This window comes from Canariomyces notabilis (genome assembly GCF_033297395.1).
Source record: "Canariomyces notabilis strain CBS 508.74 unplaced genomic scaffold N656scaffold_39, whole genome shotgun sequence".
Lineage (NCBI taxonomy): Eukaryota > Fungi > Ascomycota > Sordariomycetes > Sordariales > Chaetomiaceae > Canariomyces > Canariomyces notabilis.
Window position 1 is genome coordinate 137,110 of NW_027041861.1, and position 17,899 is coordinate 155,008.

At 54.2% G+C, this 17,899-nt stretch overlaps 3 protein-coding genes across 3 annotated transcripts; 1 reads left to right on the plus strand and 2 right to left on the minus strand.

Moving 5' to 3' along the window:
* Positions 1–2,332: 2,332 nt before the first annotated feature.
* Positions 2,333–5,916, plus strand: N656DRAFT_719596 (uncharacterized protein; the record flags this gene model as incomplete). The annotated part of the gene is made up of 5 exons (XM_064812380.1): positions 2,333–2,466; positions 2,543–3,430; positions 3,496–4,442; positions 4,505–4,790; positions 4,863–5,916. 5 exons carry the CDS (start codon positions 2,333–2,335, stop codon positions 5,914–5,916), a joined length of 3,309 nt encoding a protein of 1,102 aa, XP_064665279.1.
* A 412-nt stretch (positions 5,917–6,328) lies between these two features.
* N656DRAFT_793042 (bifunctional D12/D15 fatty acid desaturase) lies at positions 6,329–8,778 on the minus strand (the record flags this gene model as incomplete). Its single annotated transcript, XM_064817135.1, has 4 exons — positions 6,329–6,509; positions 6,575–6,743; positions 6,815–7,589; positions 8,764–8,778. 4 exons carry the CDS (start codon positions 8,776–8,778, stop codon positions 6,329–6,331), a joined length of 1,140 nt encoding a protein of 379 aa, XP_064665280.1.
* Positions 8,779–9,548: 770 nt separating this feature from the next.
* Positions 9,549–13,879, minus strand: N656DRAFT_470642 (uncharacterized protein). The gene is made up of 3 exons (XM_064809761.1): positions 13,516–13,879; positions 9,960–13,349; positions 9,549–9,905 (listed from the first exon to the last, which is right to left on the minus strand). The coding sequence occupies exons 1-3, from the start codon at positions 13,625–13,627 to the stop codon at positions 9,820–9,822; spliced, it is 3,588 nt and encodes a 1,195-aa protein (XP_064665281.1). The 5' UTR covers positions 13,628–13,879; the 3' UTR covers positions 9,549–9,819.
* Positions 13,880–17,899: the final 4,020 nt, after the last annotated feature.

A 17,899-nucleotide genomic window follows, 5' to 3' on the forward strand; every position in this document is an offset into this window, starting at 1 on the left:
TGGTTAAATTCCTAGGGCAGTCGAATTCGCTAGGGCAGTCGAATTCCTAGGGTAGTCGAATTAGCTAGAGTAGTAGAATTGGCTAGGGTGGTCAAATTCTAGGGGCAGTCGAATTCGCTAAGGTAGTTGAGTTCCTAGGGTAGTCGAATTGGCTAGGGTAGTCGAATTCGCTAGGGTAGTTAAATTCGCTAGAGTAGTCGAATTTACTAAAAGGAATTGCTTTGAGGGCACTAGCACTTTTTCCTAGGGGTACTAGTACTCCCTACGGTTAGGGTTAATGCTAGTATATCCGCATCCCCTAATTTGACTGCGCGCGCCTATCTTACTGCTCAACGCGAAAACTGGCTCAAATGGCTCAATTTGCTCGAATATGCCCTCTTACTGCAAGGCGCTCAAATGGCTTGAATACACTCAAATGGCTCGAATACACTCAAATCGCTTGAATACACTCGAATCGTTATAGAACGCTTAGATCCATCTACACAATGTACTCTCTCCTATAACCTCGCGCCCGACGGGCCTTACTTCCTTGTGTGTTACCCTGGGGTGGATCGAGAAACCTGGCGCCTAATGGAGGTATAGGTTGGTAGACGCTAGTATCCTCCTTAGAGCTGTTATCCTTAGAGCTGTCTTCATCCTTAGAGCTGTCTTCATCCTTAGAGCTATCTTCATCTCTAGAGGTTTCCTGCTCTTCCTGAGTGGCGGGCGAATTGGGAAAACGATTCTATTCTTCTTTAGAGTCGTCGTCGCTGGCTGGTGGCTGGAGCTGTCGCTGGAGCTGTCGCTGGAGCTGTCGCTGAGGCTGTCGGTCGCGCGCCCTTGACGGAGAAGTGTTTCGAGAGGTCGAGAATTGGCGCCATGAGCACTTCCACGGGCGGGAATTCATCGTCTGAATCTGACTTATAGGGAATGTCGATAACGCGCTCGGTTCGCCATGGTATTTTGAAGTGGAAAAAGGGATCAATTTGACGTGATCGAATTGATTGATTGATGTGGTGGAATCTGGGATTTGAAGTGGTGGAAGTTGCGTGGTTGACTTGGGAAGATTCGAAGTCCTCAAAGTCGGGGCGCTTGCGATAACCCTAGCCCTGGGGGGTACTAGTGCCCCCAGGAAAAAGTGCTAGTGCCCCGGGAGCAATTCCCTTACTAAATTAGCTAAATTGCCTGGAAAATGCGATTCTTAGGCACTTAGCGAATTCGCTTTAATTTAATCGCAGGGTATACAAGCTATATAACTACTACAATTGCTAGCCTCTAATGTATATTATAGTGGTAAAAAGGAGAAGACGCTACCTAAGCGCGCTATATATACCGGTACAACTAAGTGGTAACTGGGAAAAAGGATGTAGGATGAAAAGAAGGATGGTGGGCAATTCTTAAATTGAATTTGAATAGAATTAACGGGGTAGAGCTTACTGCCCCGGTGTGAGCCTAGTAAAAAAGTTTTGTGGTTTTTGGGTTTTGGCACACTTCCGCCAAACGAGCGCCGTATGGAATGGATGGAACTATGAGATGGTCTTCCATTAGGGGGCTTCTCCCCAACTCTTTCTCTACCGCAGTTGGGACATGAGAGAAGTATCGATGGATTCCCAGTGGATGTGCGTTGCGTGGCAGTGGGATGGCCGGTGGAGGTGAGGATTACCAACGCTCAGCGGTATTACCTGGCATTATGGGGCTCAGTTAGTACCTGAATTACGCTACCTCCGGAATCACGTAGCGAGCATGGTGCTACGTTAGGTCTCAACACGCACCATAAAGGTAGAGAGAGCCGATGGGAAGAGGGTTCAGCATTGGTCTCTCCGTGCCTGGATAAGGTCGCAGTGAAAGTAATAGAGTCATCTTCATTTTGCAGCTGAAATGGGTACGGTACTTACGATTAGTAAGGGCCCTTGCGAGGACTGGAAGTTGCTTCCAGGTTCCAATGTTATCGCTGGTCCCTGCCTTGCACTTGCCGTGCCGTCCCGAGTCAATCAAGTCCGATCTGGTGGTGAACTCCACCATGTTTCCCAGCATCCCCACTGTTGCATCTGCCCTGCAATTCCCGATCTGGGATCGTCAACCCATGACGCATGTTTTTGAGGCCCATCATGGCACTGGCCTCGTGTGCCTCGACCAAAGAGCCTTCTCTATGATATCCATGTCAACTCTCTTCTTGCTGCGATCTTTGTCGCAAGCAGGAACTGATGCTGCTTCTCCGACCCCGTGTCTCCTCAAGTGACTTCAATTACTCGCCATGACAGGTCAGAACACCAACATAACAGCGAACCACACACATCTCCAGGGGAACCATGATTCGCCGGGAGACTATTCAGGTCGTGGGCGGGTGGGCGCCATGGGCGGTAGTGAGGCAGATGGCCCAACAGCAGACGATGACGAGGCATTGGGCGAAGGGAAGAAGAAGAAGAGTCTGTCTGCTCTCTTCATCAGGTTGGGGCTTGACAAACCCACTCTGCGCGCCATGTTCAAGTAAGGGCTCATTGAATCATCCGTAGTTATAGCCACCGGGCTCCAATTTCGCTAACCACCCGGACGTGCCTGCTAGAGGCTCCGTTCCGCCGTTGATAGGCATTGCCATGTACCAGGCCCCAGCAGTATCGTCTTACTTCCAGACCGTGGGCTATATCGTGCCTATCATCAGCGTCCTCGCTCTAGCCTTGCTGCCGAGGGGCAAGTTCATGATGAACTTTGTCCTCAATCTCCTCGCCGTCACCTTCGGCGCCGCCGTGTCCATGTTGGCCCTCTGGTCGTCAGTCCAAGCCCGCTATCACACTTCGCCTGCAGACTCACCACCCTCTCCACGCCCGCCATACAACTCCAGTCAGTCAGCCGTATGCGCCGTCTGGCTATTTTTCAACATCTGGTTTGGCAATGTCGTGCGCGCAAAGCTGCCGGCCTTCAACATCCCCGTCATCATCTACAGCATCCTCGTAAACATTTCCACAACATACGGCCCGTTCATGGCAACCACAAGCGCCGCCAGGGCTTTCATTGAGCAGCTATTCACAGCCATGCTGGTTGCTCTCGCTCTGGCCCTGGCCGTAAACATTTTCATCTTCCCGGTCAGCAGCCGCCTGGTCGTTTTCAAGCAATTCGCTGCCGGTATCGGCTTGCTCAGGCAGATTGTCTCATTGCAGAAATCCTATCTCATCGGTCTCGAATCAGAAGACATGTTTGCCGTTGCCACCCGTACCGAGACCCTGCTGGAGAAACTGGGAGGCAAGGGATCGCGCCAGGGTGCGGAGGTGCCAAAGTTGACCAAGGAGGCAAAAGCAGCAAGAGCATTGCAGGAAGCAGGCGCAAAAATGAGAGAGCTCACCGGAAAACTGCATGCCGACATGCCATTTGCCAAACGCGACATTGCATGGGGCAAGCTGGACGCAAAAGACCTGAGCGAGCTGTCCAACCTCTTCCGCAATGTCTACATTCCAGTGTTGGTCACCTCATCCGCTCACTCTGCCCCAAGAGGTCCACTTCCTGCTAACGCTCGATGGACAGGCTGGGCATGATGACCATCATTGACATCTTCAAACGCGTTTCTGAGCATCGCGGCTGGGATACTGCCAAGGATGCCCCAAGAGAGATTGTGGAAGAGAAGGACATGGAGAAACATGTTTGGAACGAAGTCATGAAACAAATGCATGACCCGTTCGAGATATTGTCTGAGGCTATTGATCAGGGACTCGAACATGCCGGATTGTGCTTGGAGCTGCTCCCACGCCCAAAAAAGGCCTCGAAAAAAGCCGGAAAGGCAGCCCGGGATCCTGACAAAGTTGACATCGAGGCGGGCGAAGGACTCAGGCCCGGCGACCCAGGATTTGCCAGGGTCATTGACGAGAAAGTCCAAGCCTTCCACTCAAGGAAGGGAGAGTTGCTGAGGACGTGGATTCGAGAGAGGGGTTTTGATTTCGACGAAGAGAATGACAACCGATCCTCCTTCCGCAGAGAGCGAGATCAAGCACAACTCAACATCGTCCTCTACATGGAGAATCTGATGCATGCCTCTGGCGTGGCTGTCCAAGAACTCGTTGCATTTGCCGACGAAAAGGTCGGGGACGGAACAATGTCCAAAAGACGGCTCATCAAGCCTTCGTTCCGCCGCCTGCGCAAGTGGTTCTTGGCTGTGTTTAGCAGCGAGGACTCCTCGGCCGAACAGGCGCCTGATATCATGGAGACCGGTGCAAACATTGTTTTCTTCGGAGACGGGTACAACCAGAAGAAGGACCCCGAACATCTTCCCCCTGCTACGACTTGGCAACGCTTTGGCAATTGCTTGCGAAAGATTCCCAAGTTTTTCGGGTCCGAAGAGTCCATGTTTGGGTTCAAAGTGGCGTGCGCGACCATGTCAGTTGGGATCGTGGCCTTTTTGGAGCGCACACAGCACTTCTTCATGGAACAGAGGTTAGTCTGGGCAATGATCATAATCGCTATCGGCATGACTATGAGTAAGTGTTTCCGCCAACTTTCCGCTTTCTCATCTTCACTACTAATCAACAACAACCGACAGCCTCAGGTCAGTCCTTCTTCGGCTTCCTTTGCCGGGTTGGGGGCACGGTCGTGGCCATGTGCTTCTCCCTTATCATCTGGTACATCGTTGATGAACGGATTCCGGGGGCCATAGTGTTCCTCTGGCTCTCCCTCTTCCTCCATTACTACTTCTTCATCAAGTATCCCCGATTCGTCCCGGCTGTCATGATTGCCATCGTCACGCAGGTCTTGATTATTGGTTACGAACTCCAAGTTCTTACCATCGGCCGCGCGGTTGCAGAACAAACCGGCCAACCTGTTTATTCGTTCGTTTCCCCCTCGTTGTCCTCGGCAATTTCCAAGCTGCCGTCCCATCGCCCCGCTGACTGACGTTGTAGGACATACTTATTAGCGCCATACCGCCTCGCCTGCGTCGCAGGTGGCAGCCTTGTGGCTTTCTTCTGGACCATCTTCCCATCGCCACTAACCGACCGGACCTGGTTGCGTCGTGACCTGTCTGCTACTCTTTACCTTGTGGCCAATTACTTTGGCGTCATCAGCTCAACGCTTCAGTCGAATGTTCGCGGCACGGCTGGCAACGTCAACATTCCAGGCACGCCGGCGCATCAGTTGTCAAAGATCGGCAGGAAGATTTTTGGCAAGGTCATGATGTTGATCCCTTCCATGTCACAGCACTCTGAGTGGCAAAAGTGGGAGCCCACCATTGGCGGCAAATTCCCGCGAGAGGCCTACGACGATATCATCCTTCGAAGCACCCGTGTGATGGCTTATCTGACGCTGGTCAGCTACACGCTAATGCACCCCTGCATTATCCGCTTGAGAGGCCGAGCGGACCGTGATAGGCGAGACTCCAGACGCCCTCGGTCGCGGGGCAACCCGGTCCCTCTCGCCTCTCGCTCCTCCTCCATGTCAAGCAGCAGCCGGGAGTGGCTAAGCGCGCTTGCAGAGGTCCTCACCACCCTCAAGCCAACCCACCACGCCATAGTGTCCACGTTGACCCTCCTCTCAAACTCTCTGCTCTCAGGTCAGCGTCTCCCGCCTTTCTTGCCCCTCCCACGACCGTACGACATGACGGCTGCGCCCGCAGTGTCTGACAGGGATGACGATGGTGATGCCGGCCCAATCAGGATGGTAAATTCGCGCACCGGGCTGGCTGACTCCCATGGCGAGAGCAGCGGTGGGGCTTGCCGCAATGCCGCGGTGGCGAGCATCCTCGACCCGCGCAATATGGAGCAGCCCGGCTACGCTGAATTCGCGGTGCTCCAAGTGTGCACCACGCTCGTTTGCGACGATCTCGAGGGCCTTGTCAAAGCTGTGAGCGGCCTGGTTGGGGTAGTCGATTTTAGCTTCCGGCTTGCGGGCATCAGCGACTCAACACTTGATTTAGGGGGCGGTAGCGATGCGACAAGTACGAAGGGGAAGAGGGAGTGAGATATGTGAGGGTTGGCCTACGGACTGTCACTGCAGTCATCAGGTTTACGGATTGGCCTGATGACTCGCAGATGCCGAACCCAGGAATGCCAGCGGTGGCTTCGCAGCTGACAACATTCGTGCCCAGCATAGGCTTCCTTTGGAGCGGAAAGACCCATCTCACCTTGAACCAACAGAGTTGGAGCACCGAGCCCGGGTCAATACCCTCCAAGCGACCATTGGAGAGGGCTGGGTTGAGACTTCGCGTCTACTCTAGGTTTGCGCCCAAGTCTTCGCGACGTACAGGTCTATTTCTATATGTCTATGTCTATCTCTATCATGTCTTGTCTATTATTAATATCGGACATGTCATGGTATTGACGGCGTAGCAACCACACAAAGATACGCCGCCTTCCAGAGCCTCCCTGGATGATTACTTGCTCTTGGCCCACTTCAGTGCACCAGGCACTGCAGGGTCCGCCTCAACATACTTGCACTTTGTGAAAGTCGACCACAGCTGGCCCATGAAGGACCGGTCATCCCGATGGTACAAATCCCCCAGCAGCGGTTTGATGGCTTCGGTGGCCTCCTCGGCGTAATAGAACGGAATTCTCCTATTACTGGGTCAGCAATTCCACGTCTTCCAAGTACGGGCTGTTGTGAGGCAGGGCAAACTGACGGGAAAAGATGATGGACAACGTGGGTGTCGATGATGCCATGGAAGAGGTGACGGCCTACGAAGCCAAAGTCGCGGTCTACGGTGGCCAGGGCGCCTTTAACGAAAGACCAACTCTCAGCTTCAAAGTGATGGACCTCCGGGTGCGTGTGGTGCAGATAGGTGATGGCGACTGGCGAATTGTCAGCGGTCTTGTCCATTGGCCTACAAGCCATTCGGACCGGAAGAAAACAGGAGACCTACCCAACCAATGGTGAACCCAAAAGTACGGCACGCCATACAGTAAGAACACGGTCTTCCAGCCCACAACGGTCGACGCAAGGTACAGAAGGCCGCCTACGATGGCGAGCCCCAGGTCTGACAGGGCGATATAAAAGGCCTCGCTCGGGCGGAAGACGGCGCTGGTGGGCTCAAAGTGGCTGAGGCGCCACCAGCTGGCTTTGCGCTGCTGGCTGCCTCTGCCGGCCGAGATATTGAAGAGCAGGTACATCTGCCAGGCGGCGAGCTGATGCGCCAGCAGCTTGACGAGCTGCACGAGAGGGACGTCCTCAAACAGCTCGCGGTCGAGGTACAGATCGACCAGGCGGCGCTTCTCGCGGTCGGCCTTGGTGGCAGGGACAAAGGCCATGTCCTTCTCCATGTGGCCCGTGAAGCGGTGGTGGCGGTGGTGCGAGAACTTCCAGCTGAAGTAGGGCACCAGCAGCGCTGAATGCAGCGTCCACCCGACGGCGTCGTTCAGTCGGCGGTGAACCGAGAAGGCCCCGTGTCCGGCCTCATGTGCCAGAATCCAGATCCCCGTGCATACCAGTCCCTGGACGTACCCGTACACGATCCACGCGGCCGTGCGCCAGGCCAAAGAGTCGATCTGCGGGATGTAGGTCATCGCCGCCCAGCCGAGGCCCACCGTCATGGCCACGTCGCGGGCGACATAGCCCAGCGAGCGCCATGTTGATGGGACGAAGCAGTGCGCGGGGATTGCGTCCCGGATGGTCTGGATGTCGGGATACCGGAGGCCCTCCTCGGGGAGCGTCGTGGTAAGCTTAGCCTCTGCAACCCCCTTGGCCGTGCGACTTCTCGTCGTCGTCGCGGTCGTCGTTGTGGTAGTGGTTGCCATCGTAAGGATGGACAAGCGGAAGAACTAGGTGGTGGTGAGGGAGAGAAGAGGAAGAGAGAGCAGAAAGATTCCTTCCCCCCATGCACACCACGGAAGGGACACCTATTTTGTCTTTTGAGATTTTCACCATTTTGATCGGCCCCTGGTCGTGCCCTGCCCGTACCCGAAACGGTGCCAACGCCACCATAGCTTATTGCCAATGTCCACAATCCACATTGACGGGGTCTGGCCGAGTCGACGTTGGGGTGCAAGCGAGCCGCATCCATGTTCAGACCAGGGCGGATTTAATTAAGATTGCAGCCAGACTTATCAAAACTTTTCCACATAGGGTCGATTCCGCTTTTTCCATTGGCCATTGTCTATCTGTAGCTTGAGTGCTTGGTACAATAGATACAGTAACGTGAAAGAAATCTCGCTGAGACCCAGATACATCAAGGGAAGCGTGGAAGAGAAGTGGGCTTGTCCTGTGAACGACATTGGACGGATGGTTGCAGAAAGCCGATTGAGCGTCAGGAAATCGCTGTCGCCGTCATGTCAAGTCGTCTTGCAACAGGGCCAGACCAAGAAAATCCATACATTTTCAGGGTCCTCTCGGGGCCCTTGGACTCCACCATCCACCATTCGCAGCCACTGAAAATGGCTACCAGGGCGTCGTGTAGCTTGTGCAACTTTTTGCAGGTGGCCAATTTCCCGGCAAAAAGCAGAACGAAGCCAGGGGAGGGCTGTCTAGACTAGCGTGCACTAGAAACCCGCAAAAGGGGCTTTCTTGCTTGGGCATTTCAGGGGAGAAAGAAGAAAAGGGAAAATTGGCTGGGCTTCAATCCTTCAACTGGCTTTTGGCAAGCCTATCCCTCGCAATTCAATACCGATACAGTACAAAATTATGATCGGACAAGTAAGGAACAGTACTGTATGTATGTACATCTGTATTGTAATTACAGTACTGTACAGTACATCCTGTTCATTCCATGCAGCAAAACTGCCACGAGTCAACGACAACGACACAACCAGACCTGAGCTGCCACAAGCCAGCTGCTGATAGCCGATAGAGATGAAGAAAGAGCTGTGACGGACGTACAGTAACTCCATCCATCGAGAGATTCCGCATTTTCTTCATGCGCCAGCGTCTTCGCCTTCAAACTGGGTTCAATCTGTCGATCCCCCTGGTGAAGGAAGTGCAAAATTCTCGTACGGCAATGCCCGACAGTCCACATCCATGCCGTGATGAAGATCAAAGGACTACCATCATCGTTGATGTCTTGAAAGGCTTTTGGATCAGATCCTTCAAACCAGTGACAACCCTGCTTAAGAGGCAGAAATAAGCACACCGTGTAACCACATCAAGACATTGGGTTTTCTCCCCATCTAGCTTGGCAATGATATATACAAACGGCTTCCCCATCCATCCTCGTCGACCTTTTCTCTTCTCCAGGCGAGTACCTCTGTGGCAACTGCGATGTGCAGTTATGAATTCCATCGTTCCGAACTGACTCCCATACGCCGCGAATGCGTGAACCTCGCAAAAAGAAAATAATAGAGCAGTAGAAGAAAAAAGAAAAGAGGAAAAACCTGCCCAAGCCAGATCGTCTCATTGCTCGTGAGCCATGCGGTTTATACTATTTTCGGTACTCCGTCGAAGCACAAGCAGGCCACCCAGTACCCCAAAGGAAATGGGGCAGTTCTTTTTTTTCCCAACTACCCAGCTCAGCTCGTGCTGAGTCCAACCTTTTGCCCAACATCCCAAACAATGTACATGTGAAGATGCGTCGTAGCTATGTCAGGCCACAGGGCTCAGGCAAATCCCAGTAGCTGTCCGTGGAGCCAAACAGTCTAGATTGGCACAGCTCGCCAAATAATTTTCATCAAGTGAACGTTGCAAAGAGAAACCGTTGGTTATATCGCGGAAACCGACTCGAGCAAGGTGGCGGCCCCGGTGAGAGGAACAGCTTCCTGACCATGGACAGAAAAACGAACGAAATATAGGGGGTATCATATTCGGCCGAAATGTGATGGGAGAACATAGGAATCCGAGGATGCGAGCTCTGACTCAAGCGGAAAACCGTATTCCAGATGACGGGAAAGAAGTTCAGCCATGGGCTTCATCTACCGGTGCTTCGCTCAGCTGATCCGCGATTTAGTCGAGGGCCATGATTGACTTTTCCGCACGGGCGCGCATATGGTTGGCATGGGTCTCCAGGCAGGATGTGATCAACCGAGTCACTGCAGAGTTGTCAACGAATTGTGGGAGGAACGGAGACACAAGAGAGCACCTACCAGGCCATACAGCGGCTTTGTCAAACATGTAAGCCGTGACTCGCAGGAGTTTCGCAGCATAACCCGGGTTGTCGTCCATCTTCTGTCTGCCGTCGATGCTACTCGCGCTGCCAGACTGGGCCATTTCCATATTCATCTTGACTTCTGCGCCACGAATGATTTCGTCGATTTTTCCTAAAAGTTTCACGTCCTCTTCTTCCAACAGCATAATTGCAGGAACCTGCCCAAGATCAACGTTATCGCGACCGAGGATCCCAAGATAGCGGCCTACGCGGTCCTGCAGAGTTGCAACCCACTCCGCCAGCACCTGGGCGCAGTCAAAAACGCAGAGTGTCGCCTGTAGGGGAAGCTCACGGCTTGTCAGGTTGGCAAAAGTGACACCAAGCCGATCCGAAACCGAAAGCGACTCGGCTGCAAAAAAGGCGGCTTTCCGCAGGTGTTTCTCCTTGCGGGACGTGGACCGGCTGCTGGATGTCTGCGCTTGGTATTGCGTGGGATGTTGGGTTAGGGCAGGATTGATGGCACTAGGTGGAGAAAACTTGGAGGTCGCAAAACTGGGGGAGGAAGACATGTTTAGCGAAGAGTCAGTAAGGAACGAGCTTGCCCCTGGTGTTTCCGACGGCTCGGCCACAGCTGAATCAGCGTTGTTGGACGCTGGCGAGTGCTCGGCGTGCTGGATAATCTCAGATCCACGTGCAAGTTCCTCGGCCATACCATCCCAGTCCCGCTGCCAGAATTGCTCCTTGGCCCTAGAGAGGTTGACGAACAGGCGAACATAGGCGAGATCGAGCAGTGGGATGCAGTCGGCCGAGAGCGGGCCAAGACCGTAGGGATTCGGGCGCTCTGGGCTATGATGCGGGTTGCTGGCCCAGGCGGCATGCCATGCCCGGAGCGCGGGTTCGATATGGCGGTGCATCTTCTCGGTCTCCTCGTTGGTCCAAACCTTGTTGTGGTGTCGTTGGCGGGTCTCCCAGATGTAGTTGTGTATCGCATTGATCAAGATCAAACAGCCGAAGCTGCTTGGTTTCAAATCGCTCGGGGGCAGGTCGTCGATATTAGCCGCCGAACCGAAACCTCCGTCAGAGCTGGTAAAGGCACGTTTCTGCTGCTTCTCGTTGGTGCGGAGGAGCTCTCCCAACGCTTCATGGAAAGTCATCCGGTTGTGATTAGCTGCTAATACTCCGCCCTTCGCCCGGAAGGCCGTGACGTTCTCGGCGGCGAAGAACTCTTCGTCGCAAGGAAGATCGAGAAGGATCTCTGAGTTGGTGAGCGCCGGCGTGTGATTATACGCCGACACAAGGGTGCTAGACAGGATAAAGATAGCATAGAGCGTCCGCTTCCGCTCCTCCACGGTCTTCCAGCGCAGCCACTCGGCCAGCTCGTCGCCCTCCTTCCTGCCTGAACCGTTCCAGCCACCAGCGCCGTCGGCATCCGCCATCTCAACGTCCTTGGTCGGCTCAACGCGCGCCGGCCGCAGCAACTCGGCCCCGTGCGCTAAACTTACTAATGCCGCTGCATGCGTTGATGCAATCTCTCCGGATCGCTTATCCCCGCAGTTATGGCCATACACGACATTCAGGAGCATCGCCTGAACTAACCACACGGGAGTCTCGACCGGGGAGTCCTGCTGCTGTGAACTGGGGTCCGACACGGGAGCGCGTCGGATAGATTCTGCCTTTCTTACGTTCGCTTTCCTCCTCTCGTCGAGGTACAATTGAATCATCTTCTTGGCCATTCCAAATAGTTCCATTGACGCTTGATGCTCCAACTCAAACAGGGCACCAATGGCCGCCATCGAAAGAAGCAAGCACCCGGTACCTCCAATGCCGCTGTCTCGCCCGTTAGCCAATTGCGCAGGAATTTCGAATGATAGCGTCGGTATGTGGACAAACGGCAGGTGGGGGTGGAAAAATCGCAAGTAGGCCCCGACATATCGCTGGAGGTCTCGGGTGCTCGGGAGGCTGTTGCTTGGGTCGGATGCGCTAGCAGTCGGAGACGGCTGTGTTGTCAACGGCGAGGTGGGCGTGGCGGCGAACGAGTATCTCCGCGCACCAAATTGGGACGCCTGGGAGGCCGACAGGGCACCTAGGATGGCATTTCTTGTTGAATCAGTGATTGTCGAGACGGGTAAGGTGCCATGATTACTACCATTCATCGAGGACGGCGTCTCGGGACCGGCACCAAAGTTGACCGCTTGATTCAGGGTCTGGCCGTTCAAGCCGGGCATGACCGACGAGCTCAAGGAGCTGAGAGCCGGCGGGGGGGTCGAAAAGTACGTGTCGCCCATTGTCTTGGCTGACGATGGCTGCGGAGATAGAGGCGCCCCGTTGAGGAGGTCTGGAAAAACGGAATTGCCCATGTCGAGCGAAAACGGGTTGGTCATCTGGGGAGGTGGCATCATGGACGACTGCCACATGGATCCCGACCCGGCCGAAGCCGTGTGGTGGTTGGACCCGTCCACCATGACATCGCTGATCCCGCTCTGGCTCGTGGTGCTTATGGCGGAGGGCGAAGATCCGTCCACGGCAGCCTCGGTAGTCCCGTTATTGAATGACATGTGGTGCTCAAAGCCTGTTAACCAGTCGAAGCCGTCGTCTATCTGCTGACCGGCTGACAAATCGGGGAGACCATGCGGGAATGGAGAGAGCGGATCCATGACCATGGACGGTGGCGAGTCGCTATAGTGCAGGGCGTTCGGATTGATGGTAGAGCCCGAAGCAGCACCAAAGAAGAGCCCTTCAAAGTCAAATTCGGAGCCGAACGCCATAGGCGGGGCGGTTCTAAGTCCGCTCGAAAAGTCCATGCCATTAATACCATGGGTTTCGAGCTTTGGGAGACCCAGAGGGTTTCCGCGGTGGGCTAGAGCCGAGGCCATGCCAAAGGCATCGATGCCGTGGGTAGGTAACCCCACCAGGCTCGGATGACGGCTGTGGGTGGGTGGAATGCGGCTCGAGACGGTGGCATTGGCCGCAGCCATCATCTGCATATGGGCACCATCGACGTGGCTGATGGTGTTCGCCCTGGGCCTCATGGAGGCAGCCCCAGCATTGGCGGCGGCATTGGCGCCAGCGATGCTGTTCTTGCGGACCCGACTGGCCCCTGGCGTTGGCCCACTGGCACTCTCCCGGCGGTTTCGTGGACGGGACGACGGGGTGGTTGTCTGGTGCAGCTTTTGCTGGTGGCGCAGCAGAAGATCGCGACGGGCAAAGCACCGTGTGCACTCGGGACATTCAAACGGCTTCTCCTTGGTGTGCGACCGCTCATGACGCTTCAGATGTTCCAGCCGGGCGAAGGCGCGCTGGCAGGTACCGCAGGTGTGCGGTCGAGGCTTGTCCGTCTTGGGCGGCGGAAAAGCGGCTGGCGTCTTGGTGTTCACGGTAATGGTCGAGGCTTCGCACGCAAAAACCAATGTGTCAGTAACAGATTTCTAAACTGGTAGACGGGAAGCTTGCTGTACGAGAGGGACGAGCTTGGGTGACAGGCGGGGCATCGAGTAATCGGGAGCCTGCTGGTGCTGATGGCGGTCGCTGGTTGTCGTTGGCGGGGGAGGTCATACCAGTTTCATCGCCTACGGGCGCACTGCCGCCAGCGGCCGGGGAAGACGAAGACGAATTGGACATGGCAGCAACGGCCTCGTGATTGCTGCCAGGGTCGTTGGACACAGTCATCGTCTGGAAGGCGGGATTTTGAGTAATTCAAACAAGGTGTGTGCGGCGAGAATTTGGAGGGGCGCGAGCTGTGCGGCGAACAGAACGGAGCAGAAAGTAGGCAGGAGAGTGGGGAGCAGCAACAGGAGGCAGCGAGAGCGGCAGAGCAAGCGGAGCGGTGGGGATTAGGGACCAGGCTATTAAAGAGGGAGAGACGGAGAGAAGCACGACGACGTCGTCGACCGTCGCATGCTATTCAGATGCAATTGCTGGGCTTCTGTGTCGTCGGTGCCTTTCTCGCTGTATAGAATCCGATCTTGTTGTTTTTTCGTCCTTTTTCGCATCCCACTTTTTGGGGCGGTTGGAGAGGCAAAGTCGGGCGGTTGCGAGAGGTGAGTGAGGGCAGGCCTGAGATAGGCTGCTGTGCGTCGGTGGAGAGGCCGAGGCGGGAGCGAACCACAGGGCCCAAGTCCACCAGTGTGAAGGGCCCCTGGCTGGGCTTGGCAGGATTGCCCAAAGCGGTGTGATGCGGCGGATGGCGAAATTGGGGTGCAATGTCTCTCGGGTCTCGCGTGGGCGAATGAAGTCAGTTCACTGGCAACCTTGGGTTTTTAGCGTTAACGTTCAGGCAGTTAGCAGCGGCAGACACCTAGACCGAGCGAGAAGTACGCCCGAGCTGGGCTAGCTGCAGTGGGAACAGCAATACAGTACAGTATTTGTTCCCAGGCACTGTATCGTTCTTGCGTGAATGCAGGCTGTGGGAAGCAGCGAAGGAAGCAGCCAGGGCCTGCAACACACCATCGATGCAGAGTGGTCCCGTGGTACCGGCCAACCACCTCAATCGCGAAGGCAGAGCGGGCGATCCGTCACGTCTGTCTCCACGGTCGACCCTGGTTAATCTTGGTTCCCAGTATTACTTCTACATAAGGGTAGTGTAAGTAGCGCGTAAGCCAGGAGGCAAGTTGGTCGTGACTCATGAGGTTGCTTGAACGGGGTACAACGGGATACATTAACACTCAGCATGTTCATACGTTAATGACTGATGAGATGACATATCCAGCGGGTAGCAGCAGTTCAGGCGTATTATGTGCCGTATTGCGGCCCCTGCGGCTTGATTGCAGCATTGTCGTTGTAAGTGCTACTCACGGTCTCAGGGATTGGATTATATATCGCGGGCACCCAAGTGGTTTATCTTCCGCAAGCATCATCAATGCCGGTCAATGCCGTTTCCAAAATACATGCTGTCAACTACCTTACCTATGCCCGCAAGCCGCCTCGGCCGCCTTCTTCCAACCACCGAATAACTCCTGACAACGGCTCGCCGAATTAACTTGACAGATCAACTGCGACGCCGGTCCGCTCACTTGTCTTGCTCTCGATGGTTCATCTTTCGGTTGACTCCGACGGCTATACAGGCCGAGTGTGGATATGTGGATAACGTTAAGCAACCTGAACGCGCAAGCTTGGATGCCCAACCAAGATATGCCTGATTGTTTCCTCCCAAGTGTTGAATGAAGGGAATGTGGCTTTCCCCGTCTGATATCTACACTAATCACTTTCATGCTAGAATGACCACTTCAGTAAGCCGTCGTCTATGTCATATCTTGTCGCCAGGCTGGATCGTTGGGGATCCAAAAGGCTCTTCCGCCACAAACGAATCCCATACATTATCTGGTGTACGGATACGGCGCCAGAGCCAAGAAGTGAGCCGACCAAGCTTGCGACATGCAAACGAGCAATGCACCTTGGAGCTGCATGTCGCTGCGGCAAGCTTCACTGCAGTCTGTTCAGTTGCGCCGTTGGCTTTCCCTGTCAGAGTTTAGCGCAGCCCACTCACACAGCACAGTGCCATTATGTATTGTCACACATGCCATCTGATCAAACCGAAAGTCGGATGCCAGGTTGAAACATGCTGAGTAAAATGAAGACGATCGTAGTTCAACAAAATGGATATAGTAGTAAGAGTGTTGAAAAGCAAAGTAGTCGCCATCCCATGTTGGAACAATGATTTCCAAGAGTCCCACAGTGAAAGGTCAAAGAGACCAAAGGCGAGTAATTGTCTCGTCGTGATGACAGTGCTAACGAGGCACTGAGCTCAAGCGCTTGTCTGTCTCGAACCATCTCCGGAAAGGTGCGGCATCCGCAACGGCTCCATGCGCCCGGCTGGATGTACAGTACATACAATGATTAACCATGTCCCTGTCGCATACACTACAGTAAGCCAGACTAGCTAATGTTCTTGTCACGTTGAGTTCAGCTCAATTAATATTCTTCAGCTGAATTTGGCGGTCACCGTAGGCACCCTGTAGGAGCATCGTAGAAGCAGTACAATAAGGATAACCTCGGAGAATTCTCCCTTTAATAGGGTTTAGTTGTTCTATCTCGGGACAACCTGAAGTCCATAGGTGTAGGAAAGAAAATCGGCGTTTCTTGATGCGTTACTTGACCGGCAACCGATGTGCTATTAATAAAGCCCTGGGTTGGCGCCCGGTTCCTAGTTCCTACACTACCTTATGAATTACGCCAGTACGAGCCCACACTGTATTTCGTCTACTGTGCAGGGCATGCGGACTGGAACGTTTCTTTCCAGGTTTCCCTAAGCAACTACCTGCCTTGCCCCCCAGCCTCTTGCCCCCGCCACGCGATAGGGGCGATCACAATGTTGAAGACACAAAGTGGTTCTATACCCGAGGTTCGGGAAGCCCAGGCACGCCCGCTTGATGGACGGCAATCGGTGGCATATGCCTATGTAAGGAAAGAACAAAGATCTCGTCAATGAGCAAACCCGCATTTCGAGGGTTTCAGGGTCATCGGAGTACACCCAGCTTATAAAGGAATCAATGGGTTATCTGCGGCTTAACTCAGGTTCTTCCTGCTGATACAATACGACGATGCTTAAGCCATGACCCACATACGGGGTCTTGCCTGTTTTCGGCCCTGTACATAGCAGTACATGCGCAAGATGCAAGATGCCAGCCTGCCACAACCCTCAAGCAACCAATCAAGCCCAAGGCGAGTGCAGTAGTAAATGTTGGTTACCTTCTCGCAGTTGAAGGTGTCGTTGGGCACAGTGCCCGGAAACCGGACAGACCTCGGCATGCTGCTCAATTGACAAATGTCATTGTCTTTAGCTAGGTCGGCCTGTAGCTCGTTTCATGACGTTACACATGTAAGTAGATCGGAGTTGCGGGGTGTGTCAGGCCGATAGCCCAACTCTTGATGAAGTTTCGGTTTCTCCTGAACAAGATGTTCTGAACTGGCCTTGGATGAAGCGAGAGGATCTAGCAACCTTGGCCGCCGCTTTTTAAATACCGGCACTTAAGCTTAGTCCAATTGTGGTTATCGTTAATCTCTCCGTAGGATTGCCATTGTCCGTGTTTTATGGAGGGGCAGGAATTACCCCGCCATGAAATGTTTTGGAGGGGTAGCTCAGGGCCCTAGCTGTCTTACGTATTTTACTGTAAATATGTAATTTCTGCACACACTGACGGATAAGGTACCTTAGCTTTGGGCTGGCTGAAGAGCTTCAATGCCCAATCTCCATCCCCGTCCCAACCTGCAAGCGACACCTGGATCGCAGTCAAAAGCCACCAGCAAAACAGAAGAGCAATACCAGGTTGCGATCAGCCCGGGCGCTCATTGGAAGGGTCTTGTTAGTCCCTTCTATAATCTATTGACCCCGCGAGTCCACGACAGGCGAAACAAAGCCTGCATCTTACCGACACGCTCGACCTGAGGTGAGTAGGTGAGGTAGCCATCGATCCGCACCGCATATATCTTTGTATGTATGTAGGTAATGTATCTACCGTAATCACCTCCGTACAGTCAATTCATGGCTCGGTGTCGCCAACACGCCGGTTGCGGGAGATTCATCCAGCCCCAGCATCTAGCTGTCTACAGCCCAGCAGAAGGAGCAAACGTCGGGACCGGCCCGAGCGGCTTAATTCCCTTACCCATTGCGCGGGATCTTTAGCTGTTGGGTATGTTTATAGACATCAATGGCACGGGTCCGACGGTCCCTATCCGTGCGCGCCGTCGATCTGACCATCGGCACCCACAGACAGCCTTACTACCCTTGCCTGGGCCTGGAGTTTAGCGTGTTGGAAACGAAGGAAATGCATAGCGATGCCGCAGTTGCCGGGACCAAGCCAGCTCGGAACCATGCCCACTCGTCAACAAGACATCACCATCACCATGGCTGCGAAGCTTCGCTAACGGCTCGGAGGTTTCAAAAGACAAGGCTCGAAACGACAAGGGATTGACTTTGGTCGCCGAAGATGCGCAGCGGCAGGC

Excerpts from the sequence above, each read along its gene's own strand:
- N656DRAFT_470642 (XM_064809761.1), bottom strand. The coding sequence starts at position 13,627 with ATGACTGTGTCCAACGACCCTGGCAGCAATCACGAGGCCGTTGCTGCC. Across the intron at positions 13,350-13,515 it reads GCCCGTAGGCGATGAAACTG|CCTCGACCATTACCGTGAAC; the intron begins GTATGACCTCCC and ends TTGCGTGCGAAG. Across the intron at positions 9,906-9,959 it reads CAAAGCCGCTGTATGGCCTG|TGACTCGGTTGATCACATCC; the intron begins GTAGGTGCTCTC and ends ACAACTCTGCAG.